This window comes from Engystomops pustulosus, chromosome 2 (genome assembly GCF_040894005.1).
Source record: "Engystomops pustulosus chromosome 2, aEngPut4.maternal, whole genome shotgun sequence".
In the NCBI taxonomy this organism is placed as follows: Eukaryota; Metazoa; Chordata; class Amphibia; order Anura; family Leptodactylidae; genus Engystomops; species Engystomops pustulosus.
Window position 1 is genome coordinate 132138608 of NC_092412.1, and position 27235 is coordinate 132165842.

Genomic DNA, 27235 nt, shown 5'->3' on the forward strand with positions numbered 1-27235 from the left:
GCTCGGGCAGTCGTTGGGCCTTCAGTCCTCCTTAGCCTCGCAGCTTTTACTCACCCCGTCCTCTAATTCGTCATCTGAAATAGCGTCCTCGGGTTGGTCCAGATCTATATCAAACACGCCCGCCATGGCTTCGGACGTTCTCGGTTTTCCCGCACAGCGGTTTGGAATCCCGTGTCCCCGCCTCATGGGCTCCAACACACGGCCGCCATCACCGGACGTTGAAACGCAGCGGCGCCCCGTACGACTCTACTTCCCAGGTCCCCTGCGTGCGCGTTCCCGCCAACACAGGGAGCGAACGCTTGTGACCAGAATTGGCTGCGCGCACATGCGCAATGGGAGACAGCGGGTTTCAAAGCTAACAATCGCTGAGGCTCCAGTGGGAAATCACTGTAGATGTACCTGTAGCCTTGAAGGAATTAACCCCATCTAAATAATAAAGAAATTATAGATGCTTTAACCTTGATAACTGTCTAATGATCTAATATTAGTACTTTTGAACTATTAACTGAAAAGGTTGAATTACTGGCTTCAACAAAATGGCTCCTTACCTGCAGACAATTATAGCTTTTGTTCTACTTGCAAACAGACAGCAGGAGATGGTAAACTGTCTAAACGGCGCATTCAAAGAAACTTGGGAAATATGCAAAAACCGTTCTTACTTCCCGACCTCAGAAAAACTTGAAGAGTAATAGGATGGGAGCTTTGGTTTATCAGAGACAATTCTAAAAGTCGGTTGTAGCTTCATATCTGCTCGGTGAAAGGAGACAAGGCTCCCGCACTCGCTCTAAGGTATGTTGTTGATGTTTTCTGAACTGACTTCCAAAACCTTTTTCTAAGCCTCATTGTGGAACTTGGACAAGTGCTCAACTGAAATTATGTAGATTTACTGTATAACAGCAGGACAGAACGAAAAGAATGAACACAGAAAGATGAGCTATGTAGACGGGGGCATAAGGTGAACAGGTGTTCCCTTTGGATTTTAGGAATGAAATGGACCATTATTCCACATATAGAGGCATAACCAGTAGTGATGGGAAGTCTAGCTCTTTATATGGATCAATATTCTCATCTTACTAAGTAGAGCTGGTTTCTGATCGGCTCCCTATTTAATCGGACATGCAGGCAGTCCCCGGGTTATGTACAAGAAGATTCTGTAAGTTTGTTCTTAAGTTGAATTTGTATTTAAGTTGGAACTGTATATTTTATAATTGTAACCCAAACCAACATTTTTTTGGTCTCTGTGACTATTGGATTTTGAAAATGTTGGGGATTAACAATAAAACTTAATTGCAGACACCTTTGATAACTGTTACATCTGATCATTGTAGCCTGGGGCTAAAGTACAGTAAATTACCAAGATCCAGAGGGGCATTTCTAAGTTGGGTGTTCTTAAGTGGGGGACCCCCTTTGCTAAAAAGAATGAATTAGTAAAGGTTAAAGGGGGCATATAGTGGAATGAACATACATTACACATATTTCCATGTTTACAGAATTCTTCCTAAAGAGCTGTGTACAGAATCCCCTGGGCATCCTAGATGGGGAATGAATAAGTGTTATGTGTAGATTATAGTGGATGACGTATATTACACATATTCTGCTGTTTACAGAATTCTGGGAGCATCCTAGATGCAGAATGAACAATTTGTATGTGTAGATTATTGTGGAATGAGCATGTATTACACATATTTAGCAGTGTACAGAATTCATGGAGCATCCTACCTTAGATGGGAATTGCACAAGTTGCATGTGTAAATCATAGTGGAATAAACATATATTACACAGATTTAGCTGTGTACAGAATTCACTGAGCAACATAGATGAGGAATGAACAGGTTGTTTGTGTAGATTATGGTGGTATGAACATATATAATACTTATACAGCTGTGTACAGAATTCCCTGAGCATACTTAATGGGGAATGAACAGGTTTTATGTGTAGATTATAGGCGGCGGTCGCGTTCCGATGCATGGAGAGGGCTCGCGGGCCGAGCCCTCTCCATAGCCGGTAAGTCTCTGCTGCATATTGCAGCAAAGGCTTACCAGTAAAACCCGTGATCGGTGCCGGCACTGATCGCGGGTGTTTTCTTGCTGATTGCCGCCGACAAAACTGCCGGCGGCTTCAAACAGATGGCGGCGCATGGGCGCCGCCATCTTTTCGAGGATCGCCGCTACCCGTGACGTCATCGGGGAGCGGCGACCCGTCGCCATGGTAGCTTCGGGTCTCACGAAGACCCGAAGCTACTTCGGGTTAACCCATTCATTACAATGTGCTGTCAGCACATTTTAATGTATGAGGAGTAAAATCCCCATATACTGCCATACTGTAGTATGGCAGTATATGGTAGGATCGATCAGACAACCTAGGGTTAAAGTACCCTAGGGAGTCTGAAAAATAGTAAAATTAACCCCTACGGGACACAGCATCTTTTGGCCTAAAGGACGCGGCCCCATTTTTCAAATCTGGCCTGTGTCACTATAAGTGGTTATAGCGTGGGAACGCTGTGAGATATCCAGGGGATTTTGAGATTGTTTTCTCGTGACACATTGTACTTCAAATTAGTTTAAAAATTTGGATGAAATCTTTTGCGTTTAGTTATGAAAAAAAACTAAATTTGGCAAAAATTTTGAAAAATTCTTTATTTTCAACGTTCTAAATTCTCTACTTTTGATTCAGAAAGTCATAGCACCCAAATAAATTCATAACTTACATTTCCCAAATGTCTGCTTTATGTTGGCATGGTTTTTTCAGATTCCACATATTTTACTAGAATGTTATGAAGCTCAGAATTTGGGTGCCATTTTTCACATTTTTTGTAAAATCGCCAAAACCTGTATTTAGATGGACCTGCTCAGTTTCTAATTGACACTGAGAGGCCTAAATAATAGCGAGACTCGTAAATTACCCCATTGTGGAAACTACACCCCTCAACGTATGAAAAACCACTTTTAAGAAGTTTGTTAACCCTTTACGTGTTTTATAGGGGTTAAAACAAAATGGAGGTGGAGTCTGCAAATTGTAATATTTTTTCACAATACACTCATTTTGGGTGGAAAATTAAACATTTGTAATGGATAAAATGAAAAAAGGCTCCACAAAGTTTGATACGCAATTTCTCCCGAGTACACGGATACCCCATATGTGCTGGTAACCTGCTGTATGGGCACACGGCCGGGCATAGAAGGGAAGGAGGCGCCATCCAGATCAGATTTTCTATGTCACATTGTACAGGCTATAATTTTTTTCATTTTTTTATTGTGCACCTATAGGGGCTTATTTCTTTTGCCACATGAGATGCACTTTTCTAATACATAATTTTGGGGCATCTATAGCTAATTGGTGAGATTTAATTAACTCTTTGTTGGTGGAGGAAATGAAAATCATCAATTTTTAGGAACATTTTTATGTGTTTTTTTTTTTGGGCCGTTAACCATACCATGAAAATAGTATATTATTTTTATTCTTTGGGTCGCCACGTTTATGAAAATACTTTATTTATATATATTTTTTTATTTTTTCCCATTTTTACTGAATAAAAAGTAATTTGGCAAAATTGTTGTTAATTTTAGCATCACCGTCTTTCATATGCATAACTTTATTTTTCACCTCAAAAATCTGTTTAAGGGCTTATTTTTTGCAAGAATGATAGCTCTTTTTAGTGGTCTTATTTTAGATTGCGTAACTTTTTAAAATCACTTTTTTAGAGCATTTTTAAAGGGCATTAATAAAAAATCATCTTTAGCAGAGAGAGTTTTTTTAGGTTGTTTTTTACGGGGTTCACTTTGCGGATCTAATAACGATTCTGTTTTATTATACAGATTGTTACGGACGCAGGGATACCAAATATGTGGGGGTTTTGTGTATTTTATTCAATTGTACTGAATAAAAACTAATTTGGAGAAAATCTTATTCATTTTAGCATCACCATCTTTTTATATGCATAACTTTTTTATTTTTTGGCAGATAAATCTTGTTAGGGGCTTATTTTTTGCGAGAACAGTTGTTCTTTTTAGTGGGCTTATTTTGGAGTGCATAACATTTTTTAAATCACTTTTTAGAGCATTTTTATAGGGTATTAATTAAAAATTATCTTTTTTCGGAATGTTTTTTGCGTTTTTTTCCTCCGGCGTTTACCGTGCGGGTCCAGTAACAATTCTGTTTTATTATGCAGATTGTTACGGACGCGGCAATACCAAATATGCGGGTTTTTTTTGTGTTTTTATGTTTTTTATACTTTATTAAGTTTTTTTATGGGAAAGTGACATTTTAGGGGCTTATATTTTTATGTATTAATTTTTTATTTATTATAATGTGTAGTGTTAACTGTTTTTGCATATTTTTACTTATACATACTTGAACTTAAACCAGTGATGCTCTGATCACTGGTTTAAGTTCAATACACTGCTCTATAATACTATTTTATTGTAGAGCAGTGTAAACTGTCTGAGCAAGCTTGCGCATGCTCAGACAGTTTACAGCCAGACCCGGAAGGGGTCTGGCTGCTATGGAGACCGGGCAGCTCCGGGGCACATGCCAGTCCTCGGAGCTGCCCAGAAGTGGATCGGATCCCCCGGTAAGCGGCACGGGGGATCCGATCCACAGCGCAAACACCCTTACACGCCGCGGTCATGTTTGACCGCGGCGTGTAAGGGGTTAACACCCGCGATCGGAGCCGGCTCCGATCGCGGGTGTTAGCGCAGGCTGTCAGCTGTACTAGACAGCTGACAGCCGATGCTTCTGGTACCGGCTCCGTTCGTGAGCCGGTGCCAGAAGCAGGACGTTATAGAACGTCCCCGTGCGCTAAGCATCTAGCCCCGGGGACGTACTATAACGTCCTGGTGCGCCTAGGGGTTAAAATAAAAAAAAGTTAAAAAAAAATTATAATAAAAAAACCTAAAAATTCAAATCACCCCCCTTTCCCTAGAACTGATATAAATAAACAGTAAAAATCATAAACACATTAGGTATCGCCGCGTCTGAAAATGCCTGATCTATCAAAATATAATAACGGTTTTTCACTGCTTTTAACCCCGTAACGGAAAATCGCGTCCAAAGTCAAAACTGGCACTTTTTTGCCATTAAAAAAAAAAAAAATTCTATAAAAAGTGATCAAAAGGTCGTACAGTCCTAAAAATAATATCATTGAAAACATAATCAAAAGTCGCAAAAAATGACACCACCCTCAACTCCATACAACGAAGTATGGAAAAGTTATAAGCACAAGAAGACGGCAAAATAAAAAATAAAAAAATTTGTTCATGAGGTTTTAATTTTTGTAAATGTATGAAAACATTATAAAACCTATACAAATTTGGTATCCCTGTAATCGTACTGACCCAAATAATAAATTAGATGCGTCATTTGTGGCGTGAAGTGAAAGCCGTAAGAATACGACACAAATGCGTTTTTTCACCATTTTCACTGCATTTGGAATTTTTTTCCCGCTTCCCAGTACATGGCATGGAATATTCAATGTGATCACTATGAAGTGCAATTTGTTACGCAAAAAATGAGCCGTCACATAGCTTTTTACGTGTAAAAGGTGGGGAGTGAAAAAGGGAAATGAAAAAACGGGAAAGGGCCCAGTCCTTAACCGGTTAATATATATTACCAGACCCCCAGACGAAGGCTCGCTCTGAGCCGAAACGTACGTCGGGGACACGGCTCCTCCAGGACAGTGATTCTACAGATGACTGGGTAAGATCTTGCCTTCACACATCATAGCCATTCTGGCTATGCAGCTCACAAGATAGCGTTATCACCATTTATAAAAAACTTACTCTCTCTCAAAGCTATCGCTGATACTAGTCCTGTTTAGAACACATGTTTCTATAGCAGTGCTTAGGCTCACACCTACCCAGTCTATTGTTTAAACCAAACAGGTTTCTACTTACCCATCATCCCATCTGTCTGTAGTCAGCCGTTCCTTCTGTTCTGTACCATACCACCCATGTTCTCAATATCATTTTACTGTTTGTTTTTTGTCATTTTTATGACGGTGCCACCTGGTGATGGCATCGCCTATGTTATTGTGCATATGTGCTATAAATAAAGACTCACAATTTGTATATATTCTTCTAGTTTGTCCTCTTTTTCTCTCTCAAATTGGAGGGTAAATGTGTTTTTCTTTTTATATTACCAGCACTGCAGAGTCGGTAAGACAAACCTCTGACTTTTCAATTTCCCAAACTTTCTATTAGTAGTTTTGTATTTTGGGGATCTCCAGTATTTTAATCCATCTATGTGGTCTAAAGTACTATTATCTACTATGTTGTCTGCACTATTATTGTCTAGTCTGAATGCAGTTTCTGGGTTGGCATTTTGTGCTGTACCGTAGTTGTTGGTGCATCCATGGTGCTGGTTACTGAGACGGGGCTCTTAAAAAGGACCTTTCACCACCTCCAGCTTGTGGAATCAGCATTCCATTCTCTGGGGGCTGCTACACGGATTTGGCTCTTTTTTTTTTTTTTTTTTTTTTCTTTCCAGTCCCCACGTTTGCAGAGATATCAGGTCCACTATCTGACCGTTATAATCTGAGAGAAGGAGTTGGAGGAATGTGTTATGCTTCTTCACTCCAAACTTACTAACTTTAACATACCTGAATGTAGGGACTTGCTCACGGATTTACAGGCACTTTGAATTGTATTCCTAGCCCCCACCGTTGCCAAGATATGAGCACCGTTCTCTGACCATTCAATGTAGCGGATGGTCAGAGAGGAGGTGCTGCAGGAGTGGTGTGGGCGTGTGTGTATATGCAAATGTTCTGCCACCGTCCAATCAGCGGCGGACGGTGTCAGACCAGATCTTCCTTAGTCACTGAACTTGCAGAGTGGTCTCGCTGTTCTACAGCTAGCGAGACCACTCTGCCTGCTGCTTCGCGCTCCCCGTTCGCTTTGTACATAATGCACATTGTATGCTGGTTGCGCGCTGCTGCTTTGTTTGGCACATAGAACACAGCGTGTTATCGAAAGATATCACAAGAACACACCCCCACCCCTGCTGCAGCACCTCCTCTCTGACCATCCGCTACAGTCAGAGAACGGTGCTCATATCTCGGTAACGGTGGGGGCTAAGAATAGAATTCAAAGTACCTCTGAATTAGTGAGCAGGTCCCTACATTTGGGAATGTTAAAGTTAATAAGTTTGGGGTGGTGAAAGGTCCTCTTTAATACTGTCCAGTCACTGGCAGACAGTATGTGATCTCTTTATGCTCATATAGACATTGTACTCTGTGAGAAAGTAAGAGGTATTGTGTGGGAAAACCGCTATTTGTCTTACAGGCAGATGAAATGCATGTGGTAAAAGCCCTGGGTTTGTCTGCAGTAACCCAAGGGTTAATGCAGACATGATAAGCAGGAATAGTCTGTTTTGTCTGTGTTGGCCTAGCTAACACAGACACATTTGTAATATCCGTACTGGGCCTGCTTATTATGGAGTAGGGGTAGGCTGGTAGTGGGACTCCTACTCCACCCGGGCTTCGGTCCTGGTCTTTTGTATAGCCCACAGGTGCGGGTCACAGGTCTCGTTAGGGCCTGATTTAATCTGCAGGCCAGAAGCAGTAGGAGAGGCCCTACCTGGAGAGCTGAAAGCGAGATTGCATTCTGACAGCAAAGGTAACTGAGGGCCTCCTGTCTTGCTGCTGGCCAAGAGCGTGTGCCAGGCAGCCTGGTACCCGGATAGATAGGGTCCGTCAAATGTATTAGACAGTGCCTAGCCGGGCAGGAATTACTTTTGTAATGTTTTTTTTGCATGTGCCTAAGCCAAGGCTGAATTTGTGTTCTGTTTTGCAAGTGTGAATAAAACACTTAAGTTGGACTTTAAACCTGCGTGTGTCACTGCTTCCTGCACTGCTACCTGTCAACTACCAGAGCAATTCCCCACAACTCATACAGTGGCCCACACTTATCAAAACTAGTGCAGTTTGCCTGTGGAATGTGCAGAGTGCACCAGATAGATCAAAACACGTTTTTCATTAATCGGGTGGAATAGTTTGTCAGTTCAGCACTGAACAGCGTAATGATCATCCAATGGGGCACATTTACTTACCCGGTCCAGTCGCGATACAGCCCCCCCCCCCCCATTTCTGTTGCGTGAAAGTCGGCGCGATTGCGCCAAAAATCGATTGTGTGCGCCACAATCCTGTGAAATACAGCGCAAAGCAGAAATATTCGGGAAAAACCCGACAGATTTGCGGCTGCGGACCCTTAGTAAATGTGCCCCAATGTCTTGATGTTTAGGAGCATTTGGACTGAAAGCAAAAGAATCAAAAGACTAGACTCACTTTTGCTGAGGAGAATGTTGTATGAACAGAGGAGAAGTGGTCTACAGTACATATTAGTGAATAAAGGAATTTATTTGGATCTGATTAGATACAATGGGGCACATTTACTTACCCGGTCCCTGTGGAACCCCCGATCCGGACTGTTCGACGAGGATGAACTCTGCCGCGATTCATGAAGATCGTGCACCCAATATCCTGCTTGTGTCGCTTCCCTGCTCAGGTCCGCCAGAGTTCACCTTCTTCTTCCCGGTGTATGTAATCGGGGGCGGGCCGCCGGACGATCAGATGGTTTCAGACAAACCGCGGGATTTAACTTAAAAATTGTGTCGCAAGTCATGCACTTACATACACCGGGAAGAAGAAGGTGAACTCCGACTGACCTGATCGGGGAAGTGACACATGCAGGATATCGAGTGCACGCTTGTAGTGAATCGCGGCAGACTTCATCCTCATCGGACAGTAAGTAAATGTGCCCCTATATGTTTAGTGTATAATCAAATTCACACAAATTCCACATAACAGTTCCACATAACAAGTTCCTTGTACAAGCACAATGTTCTTGTATGTGCGTTATCCTAGTCTACCTTGGGCAGCACTATTACTGACCAGTGTTTTACGCCACTACATGGAACATCTTCCTGTGCAGAGTAACTTGCACTAGTTTGGGCCAATTATCTTGGAACAGGTGCCTCTTTGAAGTGAAAGAAGTGCTGCATTCAGTCCATTTTATGTAGTGGGGGGACTCTTAAACTCCAGTCTTAAATTTCCCCCCAAAATCCCAAATCTGCTAAGACGCTCAGGCCTCTTAATACATGTGGACCAAGCTCCGTTAGGTTGGACCTGTTTAGACCAGGTCTGGCCTGACTGAGATTTCAACAATAGTCTCCACCGTCTGGTTGCCGCTGGAGACCATAGTTAAAAATGGGACCCGGAGCATTCACTGCCAGGGATAGGGAGATTTTCAGGCCTACTCCACCAACCATAATAAGTCCCCCAATTATGTAGTAGATTCTGAAAAAGAAGACCTCCCTCTGAGCTGTGAAAATCCGACAAAACTCAGATGACATGTCGACAATACAGCACTGGGACAGGAATATAATAGAAACTAGTGTATGTTTCAACGATCTAACACTTTTAAAACATTTGTGTTCAACTCAACCGTTGTGGGTGTTGTTTTGTGTATGAACCCTGTGAGCATACAGAATCTATGCACCATACATTAGCATTGGTGATACTCTACCTAACATATCTCTTCTCTTCCTCCTGCAGATTAAAGCTGTGTTATTTGGACATGTCTATAATTACAGTACAGTTGGGGCAGTGTGGCAATCAAATTGGCTACGAGTTGTTTGATGTCATTTGTAATGATTTCCACAGCAATGGCCTGTGCCCCAGGAAGGAGAATGGACTATATCAAGCTGCATCTAAGGAGAGGTTCTTTGAGGAAACTGAATCTGGAGGTATAAGTTATTTTTAAAGACTTTAACTATCTTTGCTTTACTGCGGTTTAATTGTATCTATTTTTCTGTTGTAGAATTTGTCAGCCGGGCAGTGCTTCTTGACATGGAACCTAAAGTCATTTCTCAGACTTTATCACTGGCAGCCCATTCTGGTAAATGGAGCTATAGTGAGAAGTCCCTGTTTTCCCAGAAGCAGGGTTCAGGGAACAACTGGGCAAATGGGTAAGGGTATTTATTTGCATTTGGGATACAATTGTCTTTATGTTTTTAGAGAATGTTCTAAAAAATTATTTTGGTTTGTAGTATTAACCATGTTGATGTTTTGTACAGTGTTTAGTTTTTCAGACAGGCAACTTCTCCAGTTCATACATGGCAATCATTTCAGAAATTTTCAAGGCTTTGGGCAGGTTCAAATGCTGCCTTTGAATAGAATTTTGGGGTTGGTCTAGTCAAAAATGTTTTTTCTTATAAATTTGACTAATCCATACTTTAGCTGGGATTCATTGAAACTACAGCAAGTTCCAACATGCAAACTTGGGACCCTGCTCTGTAGATTGGTGGAGGTTCGGCAGAATTGTTCCAAATTGCCTTGAAAGTAGGTGACCAGCAAATACATTTAAGTTTTACTGCATGTATTCAGTATATATGTATTCAGAAACATGTTAAATATAATATATTATACGGGATTTATTTTCTTTAGGTAGAGTTTGCTCAAATATGTTATCTTCTCTGAAATAATAGTTTAAATTTCAATTATTTTTCAACTATCATTACAGATACGGTGTCCATGGACCGAAGCATAAGGATATAATCATGAACTTGGTTAGAAAAGAAGCAGAAAAATGTGACCGATTGGGTGGTTTTGTCACAATAATGAGTATGGCAGGTGGCACTGGCTCTGGAATGGGAACCTTCATAACAAGTTGTTTACGTGATGCCTATCCTACCTCCCTATTACTCAATGCGGTTATATGGCCTTATGGAACAGGAGAGGTAAATATACTTAACAAATTCTTATATACTGTAAAAGTGAGAAAGATTGCAAATTCTTGAAGCATAATGTGTCACAAGTGAGTTTGATGCATCCAACTGGAACTGTGTACTTTCTGGAACATCCAGCCTGAACGCTCAGTAAATGGAACTGAACTCAGCGTGTCTGTTCAGTTCTAGTTACTGAGCATTCCGGACAGATGTTCCAGCAAGCACAAGAAGCGAGTTGGACGCATCAAACTCTCTTGTGGGCAGTAGATCCTAGGCTCAGTTTACATCTAAGTCTGAGCTTTCATTTACATATTCGATTTTAAAAAGGGTATAACAGGAACTAAAAATAGAAGGTCTTCAGTTCCCCATTGACTTACATAAGTATACTGAAGGTTACCTCCCTTCTTGCTTCTGGTATTAATAGCAGAAAAAAAGATGTGATCTGATGCACTATTTTTTCACTATTTTACAACTTTCTTTGCATTTTTTATTTTAATTTAAGTAAATAGGACATGGATAGGAGATATCCTTAAAGTACACAACGCACTTCAGATTTGTAGCATTTTTGTATGGAATTTAATTTTTTTATTTACATTACCTGGCTCCCTGTCAGCAGCATATAGTGAATTCCAGGGGAGGGGCAGCTGCAGACGTTGTGTGCCTGTGTCTCTGCATGCTTTCTTCTCTCTTCCACACCATCCCCCCCTCCCCGGGTTACTCAATGGGGGTAGGGGTGAGGGAGTTGCATGAGTGTGGAGAAGATGAGACTGACATGGGCACACAGGCTGCTGCTGCCCCTCAAACGGGATCCACCACACGCTGCTGGAAGGGAGCCAGGTAATGTGAATTAAAGTTATATAAACTAATAAAATGATTCATGATGGTGCAAAGGTATTTTTAAAATCAGCTTAGTACAGGCTATTGGAAATTGTCTCCAAGCAAAAACCTCATCCCTGGTGACAGGTTCCCTTCAGCCTTCTTTTCAGAGTTTGTTAGCCACTCATTTAGTAGTATGACTTGTTAAAATGGCATAACCGCGTTGTGGCCAGATAAGACTGACTTTACTGTGGGCGGATTTATTTGTATGAAGGAGGAGACCTTTTGGAAAATCCCATTATGAAATAGGAACTTTACTCAGTGACTCACATAATTCTACTTCGGTCTGTTGTTTTTAGCTTTGTTTGTACAAACAAAGTAATGGTACTTTATCCTGTGACTATTGTGTCACAGCTACATAGTTTTCTCATAAAAGGCACAGGACCATGTATTTATTTCATACTTCAGATAAAGGTTCAAATATATTTATGTACTATAAAAATTACATACCGTATATACTTGTGTATAAACCGAGTTTATCAGCACAAAACCTCACCTCGGCTAATACACAAGTTAATAAAAAAAATCATAAACTTGCATACTCGCCTTCCGCCACTCCCAATCCTCGTCACGGCTCCCGCGGTCCTCTTCTTCTCTCTGCTGTAATCGGCAAACTAGGGGTTGTCTGGCTATACAGGCGGTCCTATACTTAAGAACACTCGACTTACATACGACCCCTAGTTACAAACAGACCTCTGGATACTGGTAATTTATTGTGCTTTAGTCCTAGGCTACAATAAACAGCTGTAACAGTTATCACAGGTGTCTGTAATGAAGCTCTAGTGTTAATCCTGGTTCTTATGACAACCCAACCAATGCATTTCCCACTCTTGGCTTAGGTCAATAGGTTTTCCCAGTTTTTGTTGGTAAAATTAAGGCTTATACTCGCATTGGCTTACACTCAAGTATATACGGTACTTTGGTTTTGTTACTTTTTCATTCATGAATATAACACATAAATATAATATAGAAGGCAACATAACTGAAAGAATCAGGGTGTAAGACCATATGAACTCCACATAATAAACAATAATTTGGACTGAACTACTCTGGATCTACCCAATAACTATTCAACTGCATATTCGAGATGGGAAAGAAATGGTCAAGAAAAAGAAATACAAAATGACAGGGTCAGATATAATATGGCAAAAGGTAGCAAAACATAAGAGCTAGTATACATACACATGCTAAACAAGCAGTAAAGTAAGAAGTGTGCACTAGCTACCAAACAATATGGACCTGAGTCACAGAAGCACAGCACAGCCAGTGCACGCCAGTACCTGAGTGAAGTTGCCCCCCCCCCACCTTGTTCAAATCAAACAAAATTGGTGTATTTGTTTGCCGCTATCATTTTTAAGATTTTAATGAGAGTTTCCAGAGGTCATCAGAGGTCAACCAGCCCCCCTACATTGCCCAAATCAAACAAAACTGGTGCCGGACAATTCTGCTACGTTTGTGCTGCGCAAATTTTTGTTTGTGCTGCTTTTGTTTTGAATATATGAACAAAAAATTAAAGTTCAAAAGTTCAAGCAGCCCCCCCCCCACATTAACCGAGTCAAACAAAACTGGTGTCAAACATTAGTGCTACGTTTGTGCAGCAAAAATTTTCGTTTGTGTCGCTATCATTTTTAAGGTATGTTCAAGTGTTTGAGGTGTTTAGGATGAACTGGTAAAAAAAACAAACCTAGTGACACTTCCCTGGTTTGATCACCAGGGGGAGCTAGCAAACACATTGTACTTTTGGAAGAAATGAACTCTGATGACCTCTGAAAAAAAAAGTATGAATATATTCAAAACAAAAGCAGCACAAACAAAAATTTGAGCAGCACAAACCAGCACAAACGTAGTAGAATTGTTTGGTCCCAGTTTTGTTTGATTTGGGCAATGTGGGGGGGCTGGTTGACCTCTGATGACCTCTGGAAACTTTCATTAAAATCTTAAAAACGATAGCGGAACAAACGAAAATTTCTGCTGCACAAACCAGCACAAACGTTTGACACCAATTTTGTTTGATTTGAACAAGGTGGAGGGGCCAACGTCACGCCAGGTAATAGTTTGTCCTCCTTCCTGTCACCTTAGCGCCTTTTTCACCACCTTCTAGCGCTTAATCGTTTATCACTGGCTGTGCTGCTCTTAACTTTCTTATTTTTCCATGTAAAGAGCTGTGTGATGGCTTGTTTTCTGCGTAACGTAGTGACAATATTTATAATTCTCTGCCATGTACTCGGAAGCGGGAGAAAAAATTCTAAATGCAGTGAAAATTGTGAAAAACGCATTTGCACCATTTTCTTGTGGGCTTGGATTTTACGGCTTTCACTGTGCGCCCCAAATGACATGTCTCCTTTTTTCTTTGGGTCGGTGCAATCACGGGGATACCAAATTTGTATAGGTATCGTAATGTGGACATACATTTACAAAAATTAAAACCTCCTGTACAAAATAAAAAAAAAAATTCTTCATTTTGCCATCTTCTGGCGCTAATAACTTTTCATACTTCAGTGTATAGAGCTGTGGGTGGTGTCATTTTTTGTGAATGTTTTTTAGCGGTATTTTAGACTTTGGTGCTATTTTCCGTTAGAGGGTTGAACGCCAAAAATAACAGTTATTATACTTTCATAGATCGGAAATTTGGCATGCGGCGATACCTAACGTGTTTTTAGGTTTTTTTAATATAATATTTTTGTAACTTTTTTTTTAATTAGCTTTTTTACCATTTTTCAGACCCCCAAGGGTACTTTAACCCTAGGTTGTCTGCTTGATCCTACCATATACTGCCATACTACTCTATGGCAGTATATGGATATTTTCCTCATCATTCATTACAATGGGGGATTTAACAATGTGTCTCAGGTTCCGCCAGTTTCTAGCTGGAAAACACTAGTCTTTTGCTGCGCCAGATTTATCACTGTGCTGATGAATCCTGGTTCAGGATAAGACAGTCGGTTCCTACTTTGGACCCACTTATAGTTGGTATAAACTGTGCGGCAGAATTTTGGGCGCACGGACGATTTTACATAAGCCATGCCGCTTTCTAGCAAGACCACACCCATGTTCCTGAAGGCCACGCCCCTTATTTGAACAAGTCGGAAAGCTGCCGGTCTAAAAGCCTTGATAACTGTGCTGCAAGGCATTTCAGGCAGCGTTTTAGGCGCAAAACCACAAGAATAGTGGCGCAAGTGCGTTAATACATCCCCCCCCCCATGTGTAAATCGCACATTGTAATGAATAGATTACAACCAAAAGACCCGAGGCTGTCATGGCAACCGATCGACACCCCTAATGACCTCAAAAGTTGATGGTGTCCTTGTGCCGCCAGGATTTAAATGCCTCTGACAGCTTTGCCAGAGGCATTTACATGGTTCACACCCGTGATCGGTGCCAGAAACAACCGCGAGTGTTACCAATGGGGGTATGCTGCAAAAAGCCTGTGAGCCCTCTCCATACACCCGCAGCCAGCATGATACATAATAGTATGTTACATTTCGGCAAGGAGTTAAAGGGCATCAAGCACAATCACATACTGTGTGTCCCCTCTGGCAGGATTTTCTCTTCTTTAAAGTGGTTTGCCCATGAAAGAAAGTTCTCAAATTTCAATCCCCTAGTGTTAACACAATAAAGATCATTTTTAACCCTTTACTTTGCAATGGTTTTAGCTCCTATCACTCCGTGATGGTCATTGAAAAATTTTAGGGTGTGGGCAGGGACTCTCTTAGCAGAAACAGGTGAACTCCGGCGGACCTCGGCGCAGAAGCGACAGATGCAGGAACTCGGGCGCACGAGCTTAGTGAATCGCGGCAGACCTGAATCCTCGTCAGACAACGCACCACAGAATCGCGACAGGACCGGGTAAGTAAATCTGCCCCATTATGATCCATCTAGTTCTGTGAACTGACAATGTGGTTAGATTATCAGGGTACATTCCCTAGTATCTGACACAAAGAAAGAAAGAGAGATAAGTCAAATCGGAGATGATGTGATCTATGAGATGCCTATTACACACAATGACACTCTCCAGCTCTTGCCACATGTCAGCTACACGCACACTATCAGCCACACTATTGTGGCTGCATATTGCAGACACCCATGATTGGTGCTGACACCAAACGCAAGTGTTAACCCTTTAAATGCTGCCAGCATCGCTACCACAGCATGTAACGGCCACCCTCTTAGCTGTGATCGTTGCTCCCCATGACATCATCACCATGACAGCCTCTGGTCTTTGTAAGGACTTGTCATTTTAGAACATCTGTTACGATGTGCTGGTGGCATGTACTAAATCCCTATATGTATTTGGAAATATCAATCAGGGATAAAGTACCATTGGTCTGAAAAATAGTAAAAATAAATAAAAGTAAAAAACATATAATATCAGTTATATATAACTGATATAAAAATAAATACACATTAAAAAATGTGAACATGTCAGGTATTGTCGTATCCCAAAAGTCCCGTATATAAAAACTGTTATTCCTGAAGGGGAAACCGATAACGGAGAAAAACTCCAAAATATCCAAAAAGCCAAATTTTTTTACATTTGCAAAAGCAATCAAAAGGTTGTACAGTCCCACAAATGGTATCACATTTAGACTTTTTTTTTCTTCCTGCTGCCCAGTACACGGCATGGAATATTAAATACCATCTACAGAATTATTTTCAGACCTCTGTTGTGAGGCTGTCTGCTTTTGCCCAGAATGACCAATCTGACGGCAGAGAACCAGTAGAGCAAAGTGGATATTGAAACTATGCTAATTGTTTTTGTTAATGAGCTCATAGAAGGTTTACACAGTATAGTTTCAGAAAAGCCTATTAAGAATTCAACTAACTTTTTTATTCTTTCATTTCAAAAGGCAAACTTTGTTTGATTATGTGTATTTAAAATGGCCATACACTTTTGATAACGACAACTGAATATTTAGATGGTTATTAAGATGCACATTCCATAAATACATTGGAATGTTTTATGTGATGGTCAGAGATGCTTTAAGATTGAAATGTTTTGTGACTGCAGTGAACCCTGTGAGTAGATCCCAGTTTTCACGGTAGAGATGGCTGGACCTACAGTTGTGGAATCAAATGCATGTTTCCCCTCTGGACTAGTATTTGTTTTGATCATGTGCATACGGCAGAATAGCATTGATGCCTTTGGCACTATAGAATTTATTTTTCAGTCTTGATGGACATATGTTTTATTTTTACTCCAACCATGCGGTCTTTGTAGCTTTGAAAAGTTATGGGACCCTATTATAATCCTGAGGTCTGTTGTGTGCTATTGGTGCCATGTGATGGAACAATCCAGATATGATTAGATCCTAAGGCTCTGTTAAAGGGTTTTTTAATAAACATTTTTCCCTTAGCCGCAGGATAAATATGTTTGATCACATGGGTCTGTTTGCCAAGACCCCTGTGACCAGTAGAATAGGGACCTGCAAGTTCCCTTAGCTGCCCTGTGATATGGACACTAAAGTTAATGGAACACATGGTGAGTTTTTATTCCTCTATCCTGTGGATGGGGGATATGTAATTTATGATAAAACATCGTTTAATCATCATTTTTTATTTGAATTACTGTTTGTGTGTGTTTGTATGTTTGTTTTATACAAACATTGAATGCTATGCATTTTCATTGATTTACCTTATTGTAAATGTATTATTTTAACCAGTCTAATTCAGTTATCCAAACTTTTCACACCTAGGTCATTGTACAGAATTATAACTCCATTTTAACACTCTCCCACCTCTATCAGTCCTCTGATGCTCTTCTGGTTCATGAAAACGATGTTATTCACAAAGTCTGTTCTCAACGAATGAACATTAAGCAGATATCCTTCCAGGACGTTAATAAAGTTATTGCACACCAGCTTGGCAGTGTATTTCAGCCTGCATACACAACAGATGGAGCCACACACTACAGTAGAAATCCCCTTGGTATGATATGTCTGTATACATTTGTAAGGTTTTTTTAATATAAACTTAACTACTGTACTTGGTATCCGTGGTAAAAAGTGTGAAACATTGCACAAATAATATCACTCATTTACAGTAACTATATGTACATCAAAATGGTGCTCTTGTTTTTCTATCAATGTAGCTACATTGATAGAAAAATTAGAACTTAATAAAAAGTGATAAATATTTTATAGATCCATATACCGTACCTTGCACATCTTGTGTTCTACATAGTTTGTTTATTTTAACTTTATTTCCTCTAAGGGTATTTTCACATTAATGGAATCTTTTCCTTTGATATACATCTATGGCCGTGCTCTAAAATGTTTGTCAAATCAATGCCAGATATCCCCATTGGCTTTAAAGGGCTTGGGCATGAATAAAATAAGTTTACCAGGATAAGTACAATACCCTAACAGGGTCACCTATTGTTCCCTGTAAACTTTTTTTTTAAGACTTTAAATACTATGAATTACTGAATGCACATCCTTTCCTTGAACACCATTTGTGTGGTTGGAAAGGTATGCCAATGACATCTGCTCATCCCTCCAATGACATAAGTGATGTTTATGGGGGGGGGGGGAGTTCATATAGTAATGAGCCACTGGAAGTCCACAGAACATGGGACATCGTAGGAAGCTCCGAAAGTGTTGGTGGGTCACATGACCTGAAGGGAAAAGTTTTACCCTATTAGGGTATCGGTCTATAGCCGTTAAAAAAAGAAAATTCAGACATACTATTATTTTTACATTCAATAATGATTACATTTTTCTACAATAATATTTTAAGGGGAACCTGTAACCAGCCTCCCGGGCTGACTCATCTCAACGTATTTGCATATTGTAACAGAAGGGAAATGCTTTTGAAATGCATTTCAACAGTCTACCTGGTGCTGTTAGATTAGTTATGCTGTGACGGGTTACCTTTAAAAACATACTTGTTTTCATCAGGTCTGCTAATACACACTATTTTCCTTTTCATTTCAGGGGAACTGATGGAGAGCCTGGTTCCACACCCAGAATTTAAGATGCTAGGTCTTCGTAACATTCCTCAGATGTCTGAACACTCCCTGGCGTACAGTACATTTACTTGGCATGGTCTCATCAAACATCTACGACAAATGCTTATTGCTAATGCAAAAATGGAAGAAGGTACAAGCAGTCATGTAGCAGATCTCAAAATATATACAGATAACTATGTAGTTTGAATATGTGTTCTAGTAAGCTCTAAGGGTTTATTTATGTTGGATACTCCTCGGATGACTTTGGCCAGTTTAGTGGAAAAAATACTCCTTCCACATACAGTAAAGAAGCATCTTTACTGGCATATATTGTGGTTGCAGCACCCACAGTCCAAACTCCACCAAAATATAGGACAGCAACTCCCATAGTAGAACAGACACTTCTCAGTATTTGTGCCCTCAGCTAGACGTGCACTTTCTGGTTAGAACTTCAGTCCTTGTGGAAACAAAAATAATTGGCTTGTGCATAGCAGAGAGTGGGTTTGTCTGAATGGAGCTCGAGAGGCTAGTCCCCAGTAATGGGTTCACGAACATTTATATAAAGGACAATTGTTTTAATATTTTTTTTCAAAGTAAATAGGGTACACGCTTTAAAATTTCTTTATAATGAATCTGTTAAGCGCTTTTGGCAAACCCCTTCTTGTCTGAGGACCATTGGAGTCTGAATGTCCAGGTCAAATTTTGAAGTTCTGTTCTCCTTTTAAAGGGCACCTCTCGTTTTATAATTTTTAGTGGTTGACAGGTTTCAGTAGCCTTGGCTATGCTGATTTTAATGGTGCCTTCCCCGGGACTCTCCACATGGTGGTGACAGGGAGCCACGTAATGTGAAATTATGTTTTATAAAGTTTTGAAATGATTCAGAATGCAGACAAAGGCACTTTTAAAATCTCCATAGCATAGACCAGTGGTGGCGAACCTATGGCACGGGTGCCAGAGGCGGCACTCCAAGCTCTTTCTGTGGGCACTAGGGCCACTGCCCCAGCACACCAGACAGGAGTCAACGAATTATCCTGCAGTTTCAAACAACTTAAAAGATGCTGATTTTTAGTGTTATTTTAAAGTGATACATACATGGGACTGTAGGAAAAGGGGAATGTGTAGACAGGGCCAAATTCTCTTTGGAGGACCTCCTGTTCGCCCAATGATTCTCTGTGTACAGAGGGACATGGGAATAAAGCTACAATGACGCAAATTTGGGTGTCCTCAGGAATCCAGTATGATTGAACGTTGTTGAAGAACAGGGAGCAATAAGTTACTGCTTTATTTTTGGTTGGCATCTTGCGATAAATGAGGGGGCTTTGGGGTTGCAGTTTGGGCACTCCGTCCCTAAAAGGTTCGCCATCACTGGCATAGACCATTAGAACCTGTCAACAGCTACAGGAATTACATTCCTGGTGAGAAGTTTGCTAAAAATTACATTCCTGGTGATAGGTTTATCAAAACACACAGCTTTACATATAACCATTTTGGGGTTTTTTACATGACATGTGATACAATAACGTGTTACAATAGTTGTTTCTAATACACAAATAACCAAATAATAGGAATTAGACTTACTAGTAATTCGGTGTCCACTATTTCACCATCACATCGCAGCGGGAGGTTGCTCCTATTCTCTGCAGAGAGTTGAGAGTGGTTAAATGGCCATCCATAGCAACCCCTCACCTGTTTCTAACAGAGTACCACCAGAAGAGATTGTGATGATAACCATATAGTAAGAAAAGAGAGGGGAAAAAACGGGCTGTCATGGTGGACTAGTGCCCATTGCACACCCCCCCCTCCCCCATTGCAGCCCAACTGGAGACTTACCAGATACTTTTTTGGGAGGGACCTCTGCCTGAATGATCTTCTTACCAAAGACTAAATCTTTGGAAGACTCCACATGCAAGTTAAAATAGCGGACAAATGTAAATGGATTCACCCATGTGGCAGTATGACATATTTGGTCCAATGATGCCCCTTGATTCTCTGCCCAGGAGGCTGCAACTGCCCTAGTAGAATGAGCTTTAAGTAAATCTGGTACATTTGATAATAAGTAACACACCCTAATTGTCGATTTTAACCATCTCGTAATAAACCTTTTTGACGCTTTGACAACTTTGCCTTTTCCTGAAAATTGAAGAAAGTCCTTCCTCCAGTTTTTGTTAGTTCTAGATACTGCATAACAGATGTTCTAACATCCAAACAATTCCATTTTTCTTCCTTCAGATTTTTCAGGTTACTGTAAAAAGAGGGTAAGACTATCTCTTGACTGGTAAAAATTTTGTAAAAAAAAAACTTGAAGAACTTATCTAGTTTTAGGATGATTCTGTCATCCAGGACTTGTAGAAAGAGGTGTTTACATGAGAGACTGTAGCTCACCAAACCTATAAGCTGTTGTAATTGCTATAAGCAAAACCCTTTTAACCCTTTCAGGACCTGGCCCTTTTTTGTTTTTTCATTTTCATTTTTTACTCCCCATGATCAAAAATCCATAACTTTTTTATTTTTCCATGTACAGAGCTGTGTGACAGCTTATTTTCTGCGTAACAAATTGCACTTCATAGAGATGGTATTGAATATTCCATGCCGTGTACTAGGAAGCGGAAAAAAAAATTCCAAATGCAGTGAAATTGGTAAAAAAACGCATTTGTGCCGCCTTCTTGTGGGCTTGGATCTTACGGATTTCACTGTGCGCCCCAAATGACATGTCTACTTTATTCTTTGGGTCGGTACGATTACGGGGATACCAAATTTGTATAGGTTTTATAATGTTTTCATACATTTAAAAAAATTAAAACCTCCTGTACAAAAAATTTTTGGGGGATTTTGCCATCTTCTGGCGCTAATAACTTTTTTATACTTTGGTGTACTGAGCTGTGGGTGGTGTCATTTTTTGCGGATTTTGATGACGTTTACAATGTTATCAATTTTAGGATCTTGGATCTTGTGATCACTTTTTATAGAATTTTTTAATTTTTTTAAATGACAAAAAAAGTGCCATTTTCGAATTTGGGCGCGATTTTCCGTTACGGGATTAAACGCAGTGAAAAAACGTTATCATATTTTGATCGGGCATTTTCGGACGCGGTGATACCTAATGTGTTTATGATTTTTACTGTTTATTTATATTTATATCAGTTCTAGGGAAAGGGGGGTGATTTGAGTTTTTAGGGTTTTTTATTATAATTTTTTTTTTTTAACTTTTTTTTATTTTTATTTATAGTACTTTTCAGACTCCCTAGGGTACTTTAACCCTAGGGAGTCTGCACGATCCTATCATATACTGCCATACTACAGTATGGCAGTATATGGGGATTTTACTCTTCATACATTACAATGTGCTGATAGCAATATGCAGCAAAGACTTACCGGCTATGGAGAGGGCTCAGCGCGTGAGCCCTCTCCATGCACCCGCGGCCGACCCGTGACGTGCTATTACGTCACGGGTCGTGAAAGGGTTAAATTGTAATGTGATTAATGTCTATTTCCGATATTGGCTCAAAAGGTTGTTTAGTTACGGCTTCCAAATTAAGGGAAAGGTCCCATGTAGGGACCAATAGTAGTTTTAAGCCTTGGACATCCTTTAATAAATCTTCTGATCCAGGGATGCTCAACAAGTGATGTGTCAAAGAAGACACTTATGGCTGAGATTTGTACCTTCAAAGTATTTGGTTTTAGACCTTTTAAAAATCCTGATTGCTCAAGTATTAGATTTTTTTCAATGTTTGGTTTCTGTTGGTCTGGTGTATTGTCTCCGCACCATGAACAGAACCTCTTCCAGATCTTCCGGTAGATAAAATTTGTGACTGGTTTTCTGCTAGATATTATGGTGTCTACTGCTTCCGTTGACAGACCTTTTGAATCTAGAAGGCTCCTTTCAGGATTCATGCCACTAGGTTTAGACCCTGAACATCTGGGTGATGAATCGGGCCCTGAACGAGAAGATCCAGTCTGAGAGGTGAGAATACTGGATTCTCTAAGAACATTTTCAGGAGAGCCAAGAACTAGCCTTTTTGGCCAGAATGGCATGATTATAATTAGTCTTGTTGGTTCTAAGCATAGTTTCTGAAAAACTCTTGCTATTATTGAAGTTGAGGAAACTGCATATGACAGATCTGCGTTCCAACTCTGGTAGAATGCATCCAGACCCACTGACTGGGGTCTAGTGAAAAGAAATGTGGTACCTTGTTGTTCCTTCTTGTGGCAAATAGATCTAGCTGGGGCATACCCCATCTCACTGTCAAGGAAATAGACTTCCCGGATTCAGGGACCATTAGTTGGAGTCTAGGAGTAGACGACTTAAATAATCCACTTCTGAATTGTCTGAGCCTGCCAGATAAACTACTGACAAAGACAAAACATTTCTCTCAGCCCATGTGAAGATCTTTCTGGAAAGATAACAGAGATCCTGGGGCCTGATTTCCCCTTGTCTCCATAGAAAGGCTACCGTAGTAGTGTTGTCCGACATCACTCTGTGTTCATTCTCCAGTAACCCACCTGATTGACTGAGAGTCTCCCATTTGATGACTTCAGCTTCGTACCCACCGACCAGGCTCCCTGTAGATTAATTCTAGGAAGAACTGATCGCCAAACCCTGTAGACTGGTGTCGGGCTCCAGAGGTAGTGAACCCACTGGACCACTGCAGACAATGATGTAAGAAGACACCAGAGACTGGAATCTAAGTGGCACCTGGTTTTCACCAGAGCCCGCCGCAAACCGGGTTGGACCTGCTGCAGCGAGGTACCGCCAGGTAGTTCCAAGGTGCGACTTTGTCCACGGTGGCATCCAAGTCGAGGTACACAGACGTTAAGCAGGATTGTAGTCAGGGAGAGGCAGGAGGTCAGGAAGGGGAGCCTGGAATCAGAGTCGGGAACGGAGCAACAGGTCAGGGCAGGCGGAACAGGATCAGAGTGAAGTACGGAACCGGGGGTCACAACAGGAAATCGCACAAAGAACGCAGGGCATCAGGGAACAAGCTTTTTCAACGGCACTGTGCGCCGAAGATTTCGGGTAGGAGGAACAAAGAAGCTAAGTACATGTTATCAGAGCCCCTCATTTCTGTACCTTTTAAAGGCTGTTACATTCTGAAAGAGCATTTCCCCTTCCCACTGTGTGCTCACTCCTGCAGAGATTAAAGGTAATGCAGAAGGAGGGGAATACTGATATGTGCAGTTGAGCTTGGGAAGTCAGAGCACAGATGGCTTCTGTAACATGTCAATAGCCCTTCAGGCTCATTGGCATAATTTTAACATTTTATTTAAGAAGCAAGGAAGCCATGAATAACTGATATAAGAGGATTATCATAGTTTCAGTACATGGATCTATGAGAAAGTGCTCCTGGTTTATCATGCTTGACTTTGATGTTGGATTTCCTTTTAAAGAGCACCTTTGACCACATCATATATTTTGAGATGAACATTTTCTTACTAGCCACCATGGTTGCCAAGATATCAGTTGCAGTATCTGACCACAATAATCCGCCCCACTGTCATAGAGGAGGCTCTGGAGCAGAGGAGGAGGGGATGTGTCTTATAAAGTGTGACTTATAATGACAAGATTACCATAACACACACCCTCTCTGCTCCAGAACCTCCTCTCTGACAATTGAGAGGTATACAATGGTTAGATAAGACTGATAAGTCAGCAACTCTTAAAGTAAGGAATTGAGATCTGTGTATATATCCTGTTCTGTGTCACCTGGAAACAGAACCCTGGGTATATTCTCCTCTTTAATAGGACACCAGAATTGTATTTCTAGGTACCACGGTTCAGAAAATATGACTGTTTAACGTTTGACACGGTCATATATATAAAATATATGCCATCTACATAGGGCATGTGCAAAAAGGACATATATACGGTAGCCGTATGCCAGTCGTAACTAGGGTAAAGGGTTGTCAGAAACTATTGAAATGAAGAGACTTGCAATTAATCCCAATTCACTTGAATGGATAAGAAATAAAAAGGGAAACTTCTTCTAAGACATGTGATCACTATTTTTTTTTCAGAAGAAATATACAAAAAATAATATTGTACCGCTTTCTCCCTTCCCTACCCCTTTTTTCATCACACCACTTTAACTGATTCTAGCTCCCTCTCACACAATTGTATCCGGTACAAATTACAACCCCACACCAACCTCCATGGATTCAGGTACAGTTCTTCTGATGCGTAGCCCGACTTCTTCTCACATTTTTTTTAACACTCCCTGTTTTCTGGAATACCTTGAACTCCATCCAATAAATGGGAAAACAGGCAAGATGGGGCCCCTCTAAAATAGATATTTCTTGGGGATTTTTGAATGCCCATACCCACACCTCTTAGGTGGAGGTTTACCTTAAGTAAACGTGGGCGCACTGTATTTGGATTTCACATGGTTCAATTGCCAATTGAATTTATTGGATCGGCACCAAGGGGTTGGGATAGGTGTCCAGGATACAGATTTAAGGTTGACATGTGTAGCCACACAATTATAATTTTATTGTAAATCTGATCTTTGAATGTGATATAAATTTATTATTGAAATCTGCATCCTGCACACCACCCCCATGACCTTGTCAACAATTAATTTCCGTCAATTGGCACACAACCATTTTCATCCCCATCAAAACAGTCCTATTTACCATAAGTATGACTTCTTCCAGTCTCTGCAAATTCACATGTATTCTTTACCAGGCTTTACTCTTCCGTCCTTGGTAGAGGAATTTCTCCACAGCCAGACACTTATTCCGATTACACTGCATACTATTTAAATAACTCACCGACTGACTTTAGGGTCATGAGGAAACCTTATATCCTACACCCTGCCAATCAAATCTTCTGCCTCCCTCCAGAGAACCAAAACACGTGTGAGCCATTAGCCATTCCTCTAAACAACCGGGACAAACTGCATGGGAAGCTCGGTGCATGCTGCCCAATCTGTGCGCTATATACAGTAAATAAAGGAATTATTATTTTCATCTTCCAAAGTAGCAGTGGTGTCCTATATACCTGATGTAGCAAAAACAATTGCAACCTTCTCTCCGCCACATTTAATGACAGGCGACTAGGATATCTTGACGTCTCTGCCAACTCCTCATCTGATAGAGATCACTATTTTTGTTATCTGTTTTTATTTTGAGATTTGTACAATCTTCATTGAATTATCATGTGTGATTCTATTTTTTATACTATTATTATTAGCCTAGAATCCTTTAGTAAATGTTTTGGAGACCGGACTAAACAGGAGATTTGTAATTTGAAGTATTATCCCTATATTCAATAGGCAGTGTTTCTATAACTTTTTTTTACTCTCACAAATATTTTAAATCTATAGGCATCAACTGGCAAGTTCACCTCCCAACAGAGGTGGCAACAAGAAATAGCTCTTTGTCGGCTGAACAGCTGTTCAATAGATCTGTAGCAAACCTTGCAATATTCCGTGGAAAAGATATTGAAGGCGCTTCTTCTGGTGAGTCTTGTTTAAAACATTTTTCGTCATTGTACGGCAGACTGTCTCCACAATGTTCTATACAGAAGCCAATCTGTTTAAGACTGTGGCCACTTTGTTGCCTTATCTGTTATTGTTAGGAATATGGCCAACATATGCACTTCATGTTATTGACATGTACTTTTTTTTAATTGTTTCATTTCAGAGGGCTTCAGAGATCCTGCAATGTATACACCATGGTTGCCACCTGATGATTCATTCAGTATTTGGAAAACCCCAAGATCTTTCAATAAATACGAAAAGTCTGCCACTTTAATGAGCAATAGTCAAGGTCTATTAAAGCCTTTGGATTGCATTGTTGGAAAAGCATGGAACATGTTTGCATCAAAGTAAGAACTTAGAAAGCACATATGGACCTACAGTACAGTGTTCTTAGACTTGCTAACATTATTGAAGATTAACATTTATTTTAACTGTTTGATGCAGTCAAACTATGTATTTCTTGTATGCAAAAAGTACTTTATTTATGAAAGTGTAAATACCAACTAAGGGAAACCTCATCAACTGGTATATAGATCCAAATAAAAAAAAAGGTAGAAAGTCCATCACATGTCGAAATGGTAGAACCACAGTCAAGAGAAATGCAATTCAAAGGGACCTGGCTTTGGTGCAGTACATACAATGAGGTGCCGCCCTCAAAATTAGCAGTGTGGACCTGGGTGTGGTTCATCTATATGGTAGCTCTACCAACCATGCAAATGTTCTGAACAAGAGTATAGAAAGACCCTGCCAGACATTTCTGCAAGTGGCTTACCAACAAAAACATTAGTGGAAATCCAAGTTGCCTGACATTTAAAGGGGTTTAATACACTAACACACAGGGTACCAAGAACTTCAGTGATTAACCATAAAAGTTTAATACATTGAAATCAGAGGCTAGAATGACAGCACAAAGCAATAACAAGGATTGAGACCAACTTCTTCCAGCATGGAAATATTGTTTGGGTTGAGTTGGCCAATAATTTGTGTCTGAGTTTTCTTTCTCTTTCTGTTTTAGAGCCTATGTTCACCAATACACAAAATATGGCATTGAAGAAGAGGATTTCCTGCAGTGCTTCACAACACTTGAACAGATAATTTCCAGTTACTCCACTTTATGACTATTTATTCTAAGAATACATATGTTTTGCATGTTTAAGCACATCTAGTGTTTTAAAGAAAAAGAAGCACTTTTTTGCTGAGATTGATATATTTTTAATAA

General features: G+C 40.4%; 2 protein-coding genes across 3 annotated transcripts in view; one reads left to right on the forward strand and one right to left on the reverse strand.

Annotated features, from left to right (window-relative positions):
* RPS6KB1 (ribosomal protein S6 kinase B1) overlaps window positions 1-362 on the reverse strand; it is a 35314-nt gene extending 34952 nt beyond the window's left edge. The window contains exon 1 of the mRNA XM_072136456.1: window positions 55-362. Within this exon, the coding sequence (XP_071992557.1) occupies window positions 55-186 (132 nt within the window). The 5' untranslated portion in view covers window positions 187-362. The remainder of the gene's footprint in view (window positions 1-54) is intronic.
* TUBD1 (tubulin delta 1) lies at window positions 182-27235 on the forward strand. 2 transcript variants are annotated; one of them, XM_072136459.1, is made up of 9 exons: window positions 182-789; window positions 9548-9738; window positions 9813-9960; window positions 10515-10731; window positions 17289-17520; window positions 18528-18692; window positions 25861-25995; window positions 26180-26363; window positions 27032-27235. In XM_072136459.1, exons 2-9 carry the CDS (start codon window positions 9570-9572, stop codon window positions 27132-27134), a joined length of 1353 nt encoding a protein of 450 aa, XP_071992560.1. In that variant the 5' UTR covers window positions 182-789; window positions 9548-9569; the 3' UTR covers window positions 27135-27235. The 2 variants fall into 2 exon arrangements, with proteins under 2 accessions (XP_071992560.1, XP_071992559.1); XM_072136458.1 differs by lacking the exon at window positions 182-789 and adding an exon at window positions 882-1153.

Coding starts and splice junctions, on each gene's coding strand:
- TUBD1 (XM_072136458.1), top strand. Junction 9,961..10,514: donor GGGAACAACTGGGCAAATGG/GTAAGGGTATTT, acceptor CTATCATTACAG/ATACGGTGTCCATGGACCGA. Junction 25,996..26,179: donor TATTGAAGGCGCTTCTTCTG/GTGAGTCTTGTT, acceptor GTTTCATTTCAG/AGGGCTTCAGAGATCCTGCA.